Source organism: Macrobrachium nipponense, chromosome 5, assembly GCF_015104395.2.
Source record: "Macrobrachium nipponense isolate FS-2020 chromosome 5, ASM1510439v2, whole genome shotgun sequence".
NCBI classification, from domain to species: domain Eukaryota; kingdom Metazoa; phylum Arthropoda; class Malacostraca; order Decapoda; family Palaemonidae; genus Macrobrachium; species Macrobrachium nipponense.
This window is the reverse complement of record NC_061107.1, coordinates 59865016-59878332: the sequence shown is the minus strand read 5'-3', so window position 1 is coordinate 59878332 and position 13317 is coordinate 59865016. Positions and strand designations below refer to the sequence as shown.

At 38.1% G+C, this 13317-nt stretch overlaps 1 protein-coding gene across 1 annotated transcript in view; it reads left to right on the top strand.

Moving 5' to 3' along the window:
* The window catches only part of LOC135215364 (metabotropic glutamate receptor-like), a 1454460-nt gene that overhangs the window by 776523 nt on the left and 664620 nt on the right, over positions 1–13317 (top strand). Inside the window, exon 3 of the mRNA XM_064249924.1 lies at positions 11418–11562. Within this exon, the coding sequence (XP_064105994.1) occupies positions 11418–11562 (145 nt within the window). The remainder of the gene's footprint in view (positions 1–11417; positions 11563–13317) is intronic.

The window sequence follows — 13317 nt, the reverse complement described above, 5'->3', positions numbered from 1 at the left end:
CTCTTTCTGTGTCTTTAATGGATGGCTCTTTGTAAACATCAAAAATGACATCAATGCGCTGGCTTTGGGCACCTTCATGGAGAACCTGGCACAAGACCGATTCTACCAGTTGGGAGAAGGTTTTGTCATTCCCATTTAACTTTTGGAGGAGACTCATGCCATCTATGATTGTTGCTGATGGCTTTGGGATAACCTCTGCAGGAGAGGCACTCTTCTCCAAACCTCTCATGGCTAGGGCTGCCTTGTTAGTCTTACGCAGAGATCCATCACCATTAGCCAGTGCCCATGGTAAGGGCCCAAGTGGATGAGCCAGTACATCACTCATTTGTAGTTTTCTGCTCTCTGCAACAAGAATCATCTGTCCAAACAATTTCCTATCAGCAATTAGTACTACATCTTTGGTACGGCCTTTTGATTGTTGACTTCTTCCTCATATCAGAAAATGTTTTCAGTTTGTTCTTGGTAATAGTGTCATGGAACAGTTTTATAGGTGCATTCCCTCCATCTTTCTTTCTTCTTGAAAGCTTGATAGCAACTCTCTCCTATTCTTCTGAGCTTCAAAAAGGTCTTTGACTATGTCTGGTGGTGCAGCAGTCGCATTTGAAAGACTGACAAGCTCTCCTGTGTTATGATTGAAAGGGTTCAGCCAGCTAACTTCCATCACCTGAACAAGGGACTGGACATCTGCCTCGTCTCTTCTGATTCTAGTCAGCAGTAGATCGGGATGGTTGAATTTTTGTTGGCTCACATGTATCATGTCCCGTAACTGTCTCAGATACCTGCTACGGTATTTGGATGTGAGATAGTATCTAGCTACTGCTCCCCCTTTTAAGCTGAACCCCTGTGTACCTCCAGGTGTCTGTGTATCTTTGTTGACTGTCTCCTCTATCGCTTGGTCAACAGGTATTCGACCAAAAGGATTTTGAGAACCAATTTGTACTGAAAACCCACCTTCCATAAAGTGTGCATGCACATCAGGATGATCAATCGACAGTCGAGACATCTGTGCATAGTAGTAAGTCAGATATCTGGCATAGTTAATCTTGTCGTAGGCAAAACACCATGGAATCATCTTCCGGATGGCTGCAAGGTGAAGCATCCAGTCCCCTTCTCTGGAAGCCCTAATGAGGCCCAACATGATCTCTGTCATATCTATGTAGGACATCCAAATGCAGATAGACTGCTTTCATCTCTGAGTGACTCAAGGAAGTCTTGGAACAACTTCAAGATGCGTGTGCATGATTCATTTTCAAGTACCTGTTGGAGGGATGGGTGACTGATGCTACCATGGAACTCATCTATGCACTTTAACGTTTCTTCTAGGTGGCATATGTCTTCTTTGTGAGTTTCTTCTATCCATGGAAGGAAGCTTTTCCAGGCAAGCCTCATAAATGCTTCATACACAAGCTTGTGCACTCTAACTGCTTGGTTGTACTTGTGGCCTTCCATCACTCTTTACACTGATCCTTCAGCTGTTACCCCTGATTCAACACACAGGTCCCTGAGCCCTGCATCCTGAAATCGCTTCCCTATTATGGAGAGGAGGTTGCAAATAGTATGGAATTCGCCCATCCTTGGAATGATCGCATTTTTGAATTTGTCTTGCTTCCACAGTATCTCAACAACTTTTGCAAAAAGTGCCTGGTCAAACACACAGACAATCTTGTCCATGTGTAAATCCTGCATGATGTGGAGTGCTTGTTCCAGTACTTCATTTGCAGTGGATAGTTCTGTTGCAGGAGCATTGATAGTTGGCAGATAGGCGATCGTATCCTGGATTACTGAAATATGACTGCGGATCTTGATGTTGAACCCAGTTCAGCTGCTGACAGTCTGATTTTCAGGATCTGATATTCGAGCCAATAGCCAGACAAGATTCTTGATCCTTGCATCAAAGACTTCTCTGGTTGTTTTAGCATCTATTGCCTTGATTTGTGGCGGCCCAACGTGTTTCCCAGCATTGTAAGTTGGTACCATTAGTGGAACAGGAGTAATAATGCTTCTTTTCTTGGATTTTGTGATTTCATGCAGGGATGTCTTTGGCATGGGCCCTGCCACTTTAGGCTGGATAGCAATGCCATTGACTCTGTGAGAAGTTCCTGCTCCACTGAGTGTCTCCTCAAGTCGATCAATATTGTCAAAGGCTAGGGTAGTAAATACACCCGGGAAGATATTTCTTGGCAAGGGGATGCCATCTTTAGAGAGTTCCATTTTTTGGACGCATAGTGCAGTGTCAATCTCCTCGGCTTGTGAATAGGAAACGCTGTGCCCAAGACGGTTAAGAGTTCTAATCAATTCTGTGTTCCCTGTTAGAGACTTGACAACAAAGGGTAGAAGCACATGCTTGGGTGGTTTTGTCTTGCCACAGGTGATAGAAAAGACCAAATCACTGCCATATGAGACAGCTAGACGCTGTACTCTTTCTGAGGGATTTGCACACTCAGGCTCTCCTGTCAGCAGGGTATACATAAACCTAGTAACACACTCAGGGATGACAGCCTGCTCTGTATCAGGTGGCCATGTTTGATGGACAGCTAGGTTCTTTATTTGGTTCCTCAGTTCTATTGCTGCTTTGGTCAAAACATCTTCTGATATGACAGTCTTGGCCTCTAGCAGCTCCTGTTTCATATCGTAGGCATGCCTAGCAAGATGGTCTAGCACCAGACTGTCTGGATAAAGTAGCCGTTTTCCTTTCTCATTGGAGACAAAGTGGACTGATCCGCCTAGCTCACTTTCTATTTTGCGACGAGCATGTTTCTTTGTTGAAGGTTTTATCTGAGTGATACCAAGAGAGTTCATGAATCTTTCAAGTCTGCTTGTAAGGTCTGTCATGGGCACTATATCAGGGTTATAGAAAAGCTCATTTCTCATATACAAGAAGAGATCTTCATATGCCCTTCTCTCGGCATCCTCATAGACTGCCTCCTGGTTGTGATCTGGCTTCTCACTTGGACTATTTGAGGTCACAGTTTCTCCTTTTGTGTAGAGTTTGTAGCAGGATATGTGGTAGTGCCCTTCAGCAGCAACGAGGTCTCTGCTCGTTAAGGCAAGGATTCTTTGGTCATGTTTTTTGGTTGCTGCACTACGGATAGTCTCATCTGCTCTCAACTCAAACACACTGAACAAGATTCCCTAGTTTTTTGTCCTTTCAGGTACTTACTCGACTTGTTGCAAAAAATGCATATCTTATCATAAACTCTTGATGAACCTGGTATATCTCTGCTGGATCTTCTGGAACAAAGGATTTCACTTTCTGCACTGGTGCTTTTGGAAATGATAGAGTCAAGTGTCTTTTTCATGGTGAAAATGCTACGGCATTTACGATGATACTGTATTTGGGGTACTTGTCCCTCTTTGAGGCCATTGGCTAATTCCAAAACTGGACCATGTTGCCTTATCTCTGCAGCCCGGAACAAAACCTTCCAAGACTCCAGGTCTTTCAGAGACACCAGGGGCTCAGAGTCTCCAGCAGAACATTGAAGGATACAGTCTTTGTGCTGACGCTTCTTTGGCAAGGTTCTATCTTCATCACTACTTGTTGAATCCATCTTGTAGACTTTAGGACATCACATGAACTCTATGTACCTGCAAAAAAACAATACTCAGATTAAAATCAAGATTCTGAAAACAGGGACGTTTCTGATATCAAATGAAAGAAGTTATCTTATGTAATGTCTGCCACATTGCTGCCCCTTTAGCATTGCATGCAAATTTTGAAATGTTTAGATATGAAAAGGAAGATTATATTAATCTTATCTAAATATTAGTCTTAATAAAAACTTAATTACATATTAAAATGATACTTACCCAGTAGGACATATCAAGGAATCGATCAACACGAGCTGAAAAAATTCTAACATCTACTTGTGAAAGCTGAAATGTAACATACGCCTCAGGAGGCATAAAGATTAAAAAAAAACAATATTTGATAATACGTCATGTTCATAAATGCATTTATTTTGTTTTAATGTTATTAACAACAGTAGAAAACACCTCCCTGTGCATCTATGAATGATAATGATAATGGATATGGAGTATATATCATTTCTAGCAACATATGCAATGACGCAATTAGGTAAAAAATTGAATTATTAAAAAAAAGTACTAAGCTACCAATATGAAGAGGCTATCATGCCTTAAGATACTTATATCAACCCTATAAACATTTTGGTACCACTCAGAATTATTCACCTCAGGTGGTACCGATATCACATTTGGCTCATGGACTATAACAAGTCTCCAAACACAATGTTTATCATTCTAGTAAAAGTTATAGGAGCACAACGTAAACCAAAAGGCATACGCAAAAATTCATAATGTCCCCTGGCTGTGCTGAAGGCAGTGTATGGGATACTTTCTTCTTCCAACGGAATCTGATGGAAGCCTTTTAGTAAGTCCAAACTAGTAAAATATTTGTTCTGACCTAGTAGAGATAGAATATCGTCAGTACATGGCACTGGAAATCGGTCAGGGATTGTTTCCTCATTTAAGCGACGAAAATCGACGCATATCCGCCAAGTTCGATCTTTTTTCGGTACTACTATTAACGGAAAATTATAAGGGCTGTTTGATTTCCTAATGACTCCTTCTTTTAGCATTTTACCTACTTCCTCATTTACCTCATTCTGAAATTTCATAGGAAGTCTGTACGAAGGTACATAGATTACTTTCTGCTTGTCCTTTAGCCTTATTTGATGCTCGATGACATCCGTTTTTCCTAAGGTTCCATCCGTAGTGGAAAAAACATCATGATATTCAGTTAAAAGATTCAAAAATTTCTGCTGAATTTCTTCTTCTTGAATGTCCTTATTGATTTTGTTCTTTATAGATTGCAAAAGGGATTCATCCGCAACTGATTGAGCGTGATTGATCTCAGCTACGGTAAGAATGCGATGTTTATAAACTTCCACATCCAAGATATGTTGATTTTTGTGGATTACTAAAGTGGTATTCAGATGATTACAGACTTCGATGTTACATTGTTGTTGTGAGCCGACTGTATAAATGGCTTGTGTGACGGATAATCCGTGTGTTTTCAGAGTGTCGGAAAGGATTAACATTTCAGATCCTGGCAAGGTTTTCTTTACACGCACTAATATGTTCGAAGTTACGTTCGGCTCGAGAGTTTGCGTGCAAGCTGATATTACGGGCGGCGAGAATTCTGTTGGGTCGCATGGATTATTTCTTCGGTTTATGAAGACAAGTGATTGGTTCTTCGATATATGTTACTACTCTGTCTGTCTCCTTATTATCTAAAACTGATTTTAGGGTATTAGAAGACTTATAGAATTTTCCTTTGATATACACGCCGTGTTTTGCAGGGGCTAAGGTAATATTTTGAGTGCCCATAGACGGGTATCCGATAATTACTGCGGGATACATATTAATGTTTTGTACAACGATAAAGGTATCGGAAAACGTGCGCTTACCGACCTTGTACTGAACATGAGTTACTCCTACCACATTTAATTCATTATTTCCTATATCCGAGAGTCTTACTCCGGACTTCTCTATAGGGAAGTTTGAAAAGAGTAAATGATGAGTCCTCAAATCCATGATATTACGTGGACTACCAGAATCAAAGAACAAAGTAAATGACTTATGGTCCAAATTTACTGCATGTAAGGTTGGTCGTAACTCGTCTTGACTTATAATTCCGTGAATTTGTTGCAAATCTACGGGAACCTGCACAGATTTTTTGGATTCGGCCGTGTGTTTCATAGGAAAATCGATTGCCTCACAACGATCTGATAAATGATTAAACTGATTATTTGATACAAAAGATGTTGATATGGATGACCCAACATCGTCCTCTCCCCTCTTGGAGCTAACTACGTGGTATTTGCTTTGTTTAGCACTCCTTGAAAATTCGCTTGACCTTGCAAGTTCTGGCTAGACAGCCCAGGAACAGAGGTACCTGAAGCACGATTTGTTTGTTTCTGCTGTTGAGCAGCATTTCCGTTTGCTTGTTTCTTTTTATAATACTGAGGACCCTTCTTTTTGTTTGCATTGGCAACTGTTTGCGTGTTTGTAGGATTCTGCTGTTGATTCCGCGAGTAGCAACGATTATATGAATGAGTGGAACTATTATGTATTGAACAAAAACGCGTCCGACAGTCTGAAATCATGTGACCTGGTCGTTTACAGTTATAACAAACCATCCCTGCAGCTTGATTATTATTATGTATCACGTTTACTTGTTGTGGCTTATTCTCATTTTTTGCAAAAACTTGAGTCAGCGAGGGATCAAGGTCAGTACATTTAGGCATGTGTTTTTTTATTTGTTTATACACATCTAATTCCGTACTGTTGGGCTGCAGCTTTTTGTCAAAACACCGCACTAAAGCTTCAGGCAACATGGCTGTAATGGTCGTGAGGTATATGAGACGGATAAAATCTTTCATGGCGATTCTGGCACTCGTAACCCACCCGGAGTTACTTAAACTATCTTGATATTCATTTAGCCAGTCGGCAATTAGCGCTGCCCGCTTGACAACATTAAGCTGAGTCATAGAGGCTTGGTTAAGGATATTTCTTAATGCCAATACTACATCTAAAGCCTCTTCACCCCCATACACGGCACGTAACCTAATTTTGAACTCGTCCCATGTAGCCGCCTCTTGGAAAGAAACACCTCTTAGATATGCACTTGCGTCTCCTTTAGCAAAGTCTATGAAGCTTTTGGCTTCCTGTAATTGTACAGCTGGGTCTGTGATGCTTTTTGCATTTAAATGAGTGTCTACAGATGAGATCCATGCCTCAACATTTTGAGGCAGGGAACCCATTGACCCGACCTTGAAAAAGGGACAATTGCTGAACCTCGCGCTTCGAGCGTCACAAAAAAAAAAAAAAAAAAAACATTTGGGTTGCCAGCCGCAGTAGTTGCCACAGTAGTTGCCATGTTCACTTTTACTTTTTTCTTATCACTCCTATTCCTTGCGGTCCTATCAAAATATCTATAAGAATACACTCGACCACTACGTAAACGCATATGCAATATACTGTATAAATGTGTTGCAAGTAATAGGAAAACCCCACAAAAAAGATAATATAAGTACAGATAATTTGATAAAGATATTATACGGAGAATTCCTGCAAGAAAACGATTAGCAACAACGAGAAAAAAAAAGTCTGCAGGCGAGAACTCGTAGTTGAAGATTGATTCCTGTAATGAATGAAGATTAAGACTATATAACTCACCCTTAGAATACTGGACGATCGACTCCTGATGAACAACACTTCACTGAGAAAAAACCTGAGTAGATAAAATTCTACTTAGCTTTGGTTTATATGGGGAAGGATTGTTGACATCCGATGACGTCACAGTTTCTCTTCCTCTCGCGTCAGAAGTCGTGATGATGTCACAGTCTCCTCCCGTCCTCGCGTTGCATGAAGAAGTCCAAGTCTTGATGATGTCACAGCCTCCCTCTTCTCGCGTTGCTTCCTCTTGGCCTACTCTGCACGTACTTGCTTGTTATCGCGCGTTGTTTCCTTTATTTGTTTCTTCTTTCTGTTGATGTTCGATGCTGCTCCGCGTCCGGTTTTGATTCTTGAAGTCATGTGATAACAGTCACTCAAACGTCGATGTTGATGCTTGTATGCTTCTCGATGAAGGACATATCTTCGTCTTCATAGAATGTTTACAGTTGCATTGATTGAAGATCCCGTTTCCTCAGTTTATTATTGACTTAGAGCTGGAAGTTGATGTTTCAAGTTCTTCGGTCGGCTGATATGGTTCTTGTTAATGTTATTCTTCTTAGGTACTGCCACCATTGTAGTTCGTTTCGCTTTTGCAAAAGACTGGTTGTCTCTTCTTACGACTGTCATTCGTAAGCATTCTGGTTCCTTCTTTTCTCCTCTCCTATGTGGTATCTTATTAGAGTGGTTCTTCTTAGAATAAAGGAGATGATTCAAACGGATAAGTTGATAACAGTAGAACAACTTTATTTCTGAACTCCATAACAAGAGAGACAGTTCGGTCGTGAGACCGTTCCGTTTTATCGCTAGAAATGAACTGAAGTATTAGAGCATCACGTTGATAGCGAAACATTAGCTATCTCAGCGATTCACATAAAAAACATACGTAGTCCGCCGGCTCGGAAGTTACAAGTTTCCGGCGCAGGTTAACAGGTCAACCGCTTCCCATGGAAGGTGTTATGAATAGTTGACAGAAATGCAAAACGATGATGTTTTCAAACAAACTTAAAACCAGGCTACTGCAGGCATCGCATAGCGTGATCTAGATTTGCCTTGGTCACGTAGGACCATCCTAATTCGCCAATGACCCCACAGGTCATGGATTCTATTTACAGATATATATAATTATCTGTTCAAATAATGTTATTTATTACATCTGTACCTATATAGTACCTAAACTTAATTTTTATGTTTCTTTGCCTTTTTACGAATGATAACAAATTCTTAACTACATATAGGCAGATTTTAAAGAAATACTTTTACTGTCTTAATCCGAGACTCGTTCTTAGGAATTCAAACATAATCGGATCTCTATTGAGATATAAAGACACTGTACTTCCTCGAGATGTAATCTCGGGACTTACTTCGGATCCACCAAAAGAATGCTGAAAGTGCGAGCCGATTATCATCGTGGCGTTAGCCATACAACAGGGTATACTTTGACTAAGAAGTTTTACAACATAAGAGAACATTAAAAAAAAGTGTAAATCTTTGATTTCCTACGACAATTTTGAAATCTTACAGCAAGGTGATGATGAAACCTCTCCATATCCTCGAATCATTAACCATCAAACGACTTGTTCCATCTTTGTTTCCACATTAATAATGTTCTTAGTTTTATGTATTGGTTTTAACTACTTTTACTTATATGTTTTAGCCTTGATGATGAAGCCACGCTTTGAGACGTTGGCTGGAAGTAAATTTGTAATATGCATCACCTCCTTTTCGTCCTCCTGTTTGTACTACGTATCCGACTTTCCAAAAGTCAACACTTCCCCAATTACACATATATTATATATATATATATATATATATATATATATATATATATATATATATATATATATATATATGTATGTATAGTATATATTAGTTGGGTTGTCTATAGCAGTTCTGTGACCGTGGAGAGTGAAGGTTAATTTCTCACTGGATTTGTCATCTATGAAGGTAAAAGGAAAAATTTAGCCTTGGTGCCTCTCACAGAAATGTGGAGATATTTTGTGAGAGCCTTATATCCAAAATGGTTACCATTAGCCAAGCTGGAAATGAACTTTTTGATGGGTTGTCCCACAGTGCTGCATAACTAGTTTACCGTTTGTATCCTCCAAGGTGTGGCTACCCTCAGGCATTTCCTCGTTTCTGTAGAGTGAAATCGACCTTATTGCTAATCTTGTAGTGTCAGTTTGAATATTAAGCCTTCTTTTGACTATGTTTTCCTCCGTAAAATCAGTTTGCCTTAGTAAAGGGTCGGAACAAGACCGAAAGTACTCGGCTATCTCGCTTTTTCATTTTTTCATTCGTGGCAAAAACCTTTATCTATACATAGCATCAACGTTTTATATACTTCTGATAAAAGTTTATTTCATATCTATATATATATAACGTTCAGTGGAGAAATTATATACGAATATTCAGAGGGTGTCCATGATACCAGTTGTAAAATGATGAAGTTTATTATGAAAACGTTTCGCACATTAAAACATCTGTGCATCATCAGTCTGCAAAGAGCAATAAGACAAATAAATAACATATAAAGCCATAAAACAAAAACAGAACTCACATGAATTAAAATAGTCTTAAAATTAACCAAAAAAAAGCAAAGTACAAAGTAAAAACAGTAAAAAGAGAGAGAACACCCACACTGCCTCCATGAGGAGAGAAGATGGAATGACCTGTCGTCAAAAGCAGAACTGCTATAGACAACCCAACTAATACATATAATACCATTTTATAATTAATATATATCATATATATATATATTATATATATATATATATCTATATATAGATATATATGTGTGTGTGCGTGTATATATATATATATATATATATATATATATATATATATATATATATATATATATATATATAAAGGAATATCTTTCATCATACGGTACTTACCGTATGATGATAGGTTTTTAGAAATTCGTAGAATTTTAAAGCTTTTCTAATAATTGTTGTTTTCAGTAATTTAATGCTAAAATTTTTGTAATAAAAAATTTCCCTAAAAATGTTTGTCTGCATATATGAAATTCCTTGTAAAAAGTGTGATAAAATATATTACAGACAAACTGGAAAATCACTTACACAACGAATCAAACAACACCAATATTCTAAGAAAACTGGCCAAATACCGAATGCTTTATCCGTACATTAGAGAGATTTAGGTCATCCTTTTAACTGGAGTGAAGGAAGATCCTTAGTCCCTTGTAGCAATATAGTTAAAAGGATTGTCATTGAATCTTGTTTCATCAAGTCAGTGTAATTCTTTGTTTGTTTAAACTCGATGCCTTCATAATTAAAAATTTTGTTGATAAATATAAGCAACAAAATTGATATATTCGTAACTATTGCCTTCATTTATACATTCATCACATTCCATAATTTTGTATGGATGCATTCATACAGACACACACACACACATACATAAATACATACATACATACATACATATATATATATATATATATATATATATATATATATATACTATATATGTGTGTGTGTATGTATGTATGTATGTATGTATGTATGTATGTATATATATATATATATATATATATATATATATATATATTTATATATATACATATATTACATAGATATATATATATATATATATTATATATATATATATATATTATATATATATATATAGAGAGAGAGAGAGAGAGAGAGAAGAGAGAGAGAGAGAGAGAGAGAGAGAGAGATTATGATTAAAGGAATTAACTATGAAAATGGCAGATTTTATGTCAGGAATGATGATGGTAATTAGAATTTCTCACGATAAAGTTTATTTTTCAAAACACTTTTGAAAAATAAGATTAAATCAATGGTATCTTTTCCAATTATATGCCAAACATCTGCTACTGAGGAAGTAGGTTTCAGCTTGCTCTTCTCAAAGCAGGCGCCTGTCATAACATTAAGCATTTGAAAGCAAGAAAATAGGCGGTCTGTTTAGACGTTCATGTTTTGATGCAGAAGCTAACTAAAAAGTTCATCATTTTCCTTATTACAATGACAATATTTCTTTTACAATTATTCAGGAGATTTTAATATGCAAATTGAAATTCCAAGAAATGATGTTTAACGTGCTTCTATCAATAGTTGTAACATCTTTACTGTGTAACAAAATATGGTCTGTTTTGTATATCTTTTATTTTATTAGTTTTTAATTTGCACTCTGTTATCTAAGTGATTTCCTTTCATTGTAATTTGCAGAGGAGTGTTGGCAGCTGCGAGACGGCTTAACTTGACGTCATACTTTCACTGGGTGGCATCCGACGGCTGGGGAAAACAAAGCCATCTGGTGGAGGGCCTCCAAGACGTAGCAGAAGGGGCCATCACAGTCGAGCTCACCAGTCAGGTACATATATTTGACCTCAGTAATCAGAATATAAAGGTTCTTTAACTGTTTATTCTATATGATGTCACGACGACACAACTCTACTCAATGAATTTGTACCGCTTCTGCTTCCAAAACAGTAAATAGACTTTAGTTGTACGCTAGTTATATATTGAACCACTTTTGTTTTGTACTAGCAGATGCTCACTATCGCTTGCATTTTGCTAGTTCTCATACCCATATCTGTATCATACCCAAACCCATATCTGTATCATACCCAAACCCATATCTGTATCATACCCAAACCCATATCTGTATCATACCCATACCCATACCTGTACCATACCAATACATATACCCATACCCATATCTACTCCATATCCATACCTATACCAGTAACATACCCATACCAATAACCATATATGTACCGTACCTCTACCCATGCCAATACCCATATCTGTATCATACCCATTCCCATACCTGTACCATACCCATACCCATATCTGCACCATGCCCATACCTATACTCATACCCATACCCATATCCGTACCACACCCATACCTATAGCAATACCTGTACCATACCTATAGTACCAATACCCATATCTGTTCTATGCCATATCCATACTCATACCCATACCTGTACCATACCCATATTCATACCCATACTGATATCCTTACCATACCTATACCCATACCCACATCCATATCCATACCATTCTCATGCCTTGGGGTCATATAAACAACTGACCATATCTTGGGGTAAGTGAAGGAACAGCTGTTGACAGGTTCTGAATCAATGCTAATGCCATTGGCGATTCTGTACAATCACCAATAGTGCCTGCTTTTGTTCTAGAATTAACTGCTGAGTCCATTTCGAAACTTTGAAAACTTCTGGATGATTATTAAAATGTTATTCTTGAAAGACATCTTCACAACTCCAGGATACTTTGAAGCAGTCTTTAGCTCCTAAAGCTTTCCTGGAGAAATGCCCATTGTATTATAAATTTTTCTTAAATTCATAAAGACTCAAGGATCATGGGAAGCCATCTTCAGCTTCTAAGTGGAAAGCAGTTGGTTCATAGTTACCACATCAAGATAATTAAACATTTCATAAATTTTAAAGGTCATGCAAGTTATATCTTGGTTAGTAAACCCTGTTCATTGCTTTTGTAAAAATGAAAATGATGTCCTTACAAATCTATAAACGTTTTGTACATGGTATTCGAACTCAACACATTTTATTTCATCATAAAACATCATAAAAACAATAACCATACCCATACCCATACCTATACTTATACCCATATCATGCCCATACCTCCCTGTCATATACAAACATCATAAAAAAACATAGAAAAGGAAAAGGGAAGGGGAGTCGAGTTATCGTTTTTCCATGAGGGACTTGAGGTCTCGGGGAATGATTTTGTTAATAGTATGCAATCTCAACTCATTTTATTTAGTCATAAAACATAACCGATAACCATGCCCATATCCATACCCATAGTGAAACCCATACCCTTACCTATACCCATACCCATACCCATACCCATATCCGTTCAATAACCACATCCATATCATACCATTCTCATACCTTTCAGTCACATACAATCATCATAAAACATGGAAAAGGGAAGGGGAAAGGGGAGGGAAGAGAGTTGGGAAAGAAGGGGAGGGGAGGGGTAGGGGGAGGAGATTATCGTTTTCCAAGGCGGAGAAGGTTGTTTAGGGGCCACACTGCTTAAACCAGGTTTTTGGGAGAGTGGGAGTGTAGGGG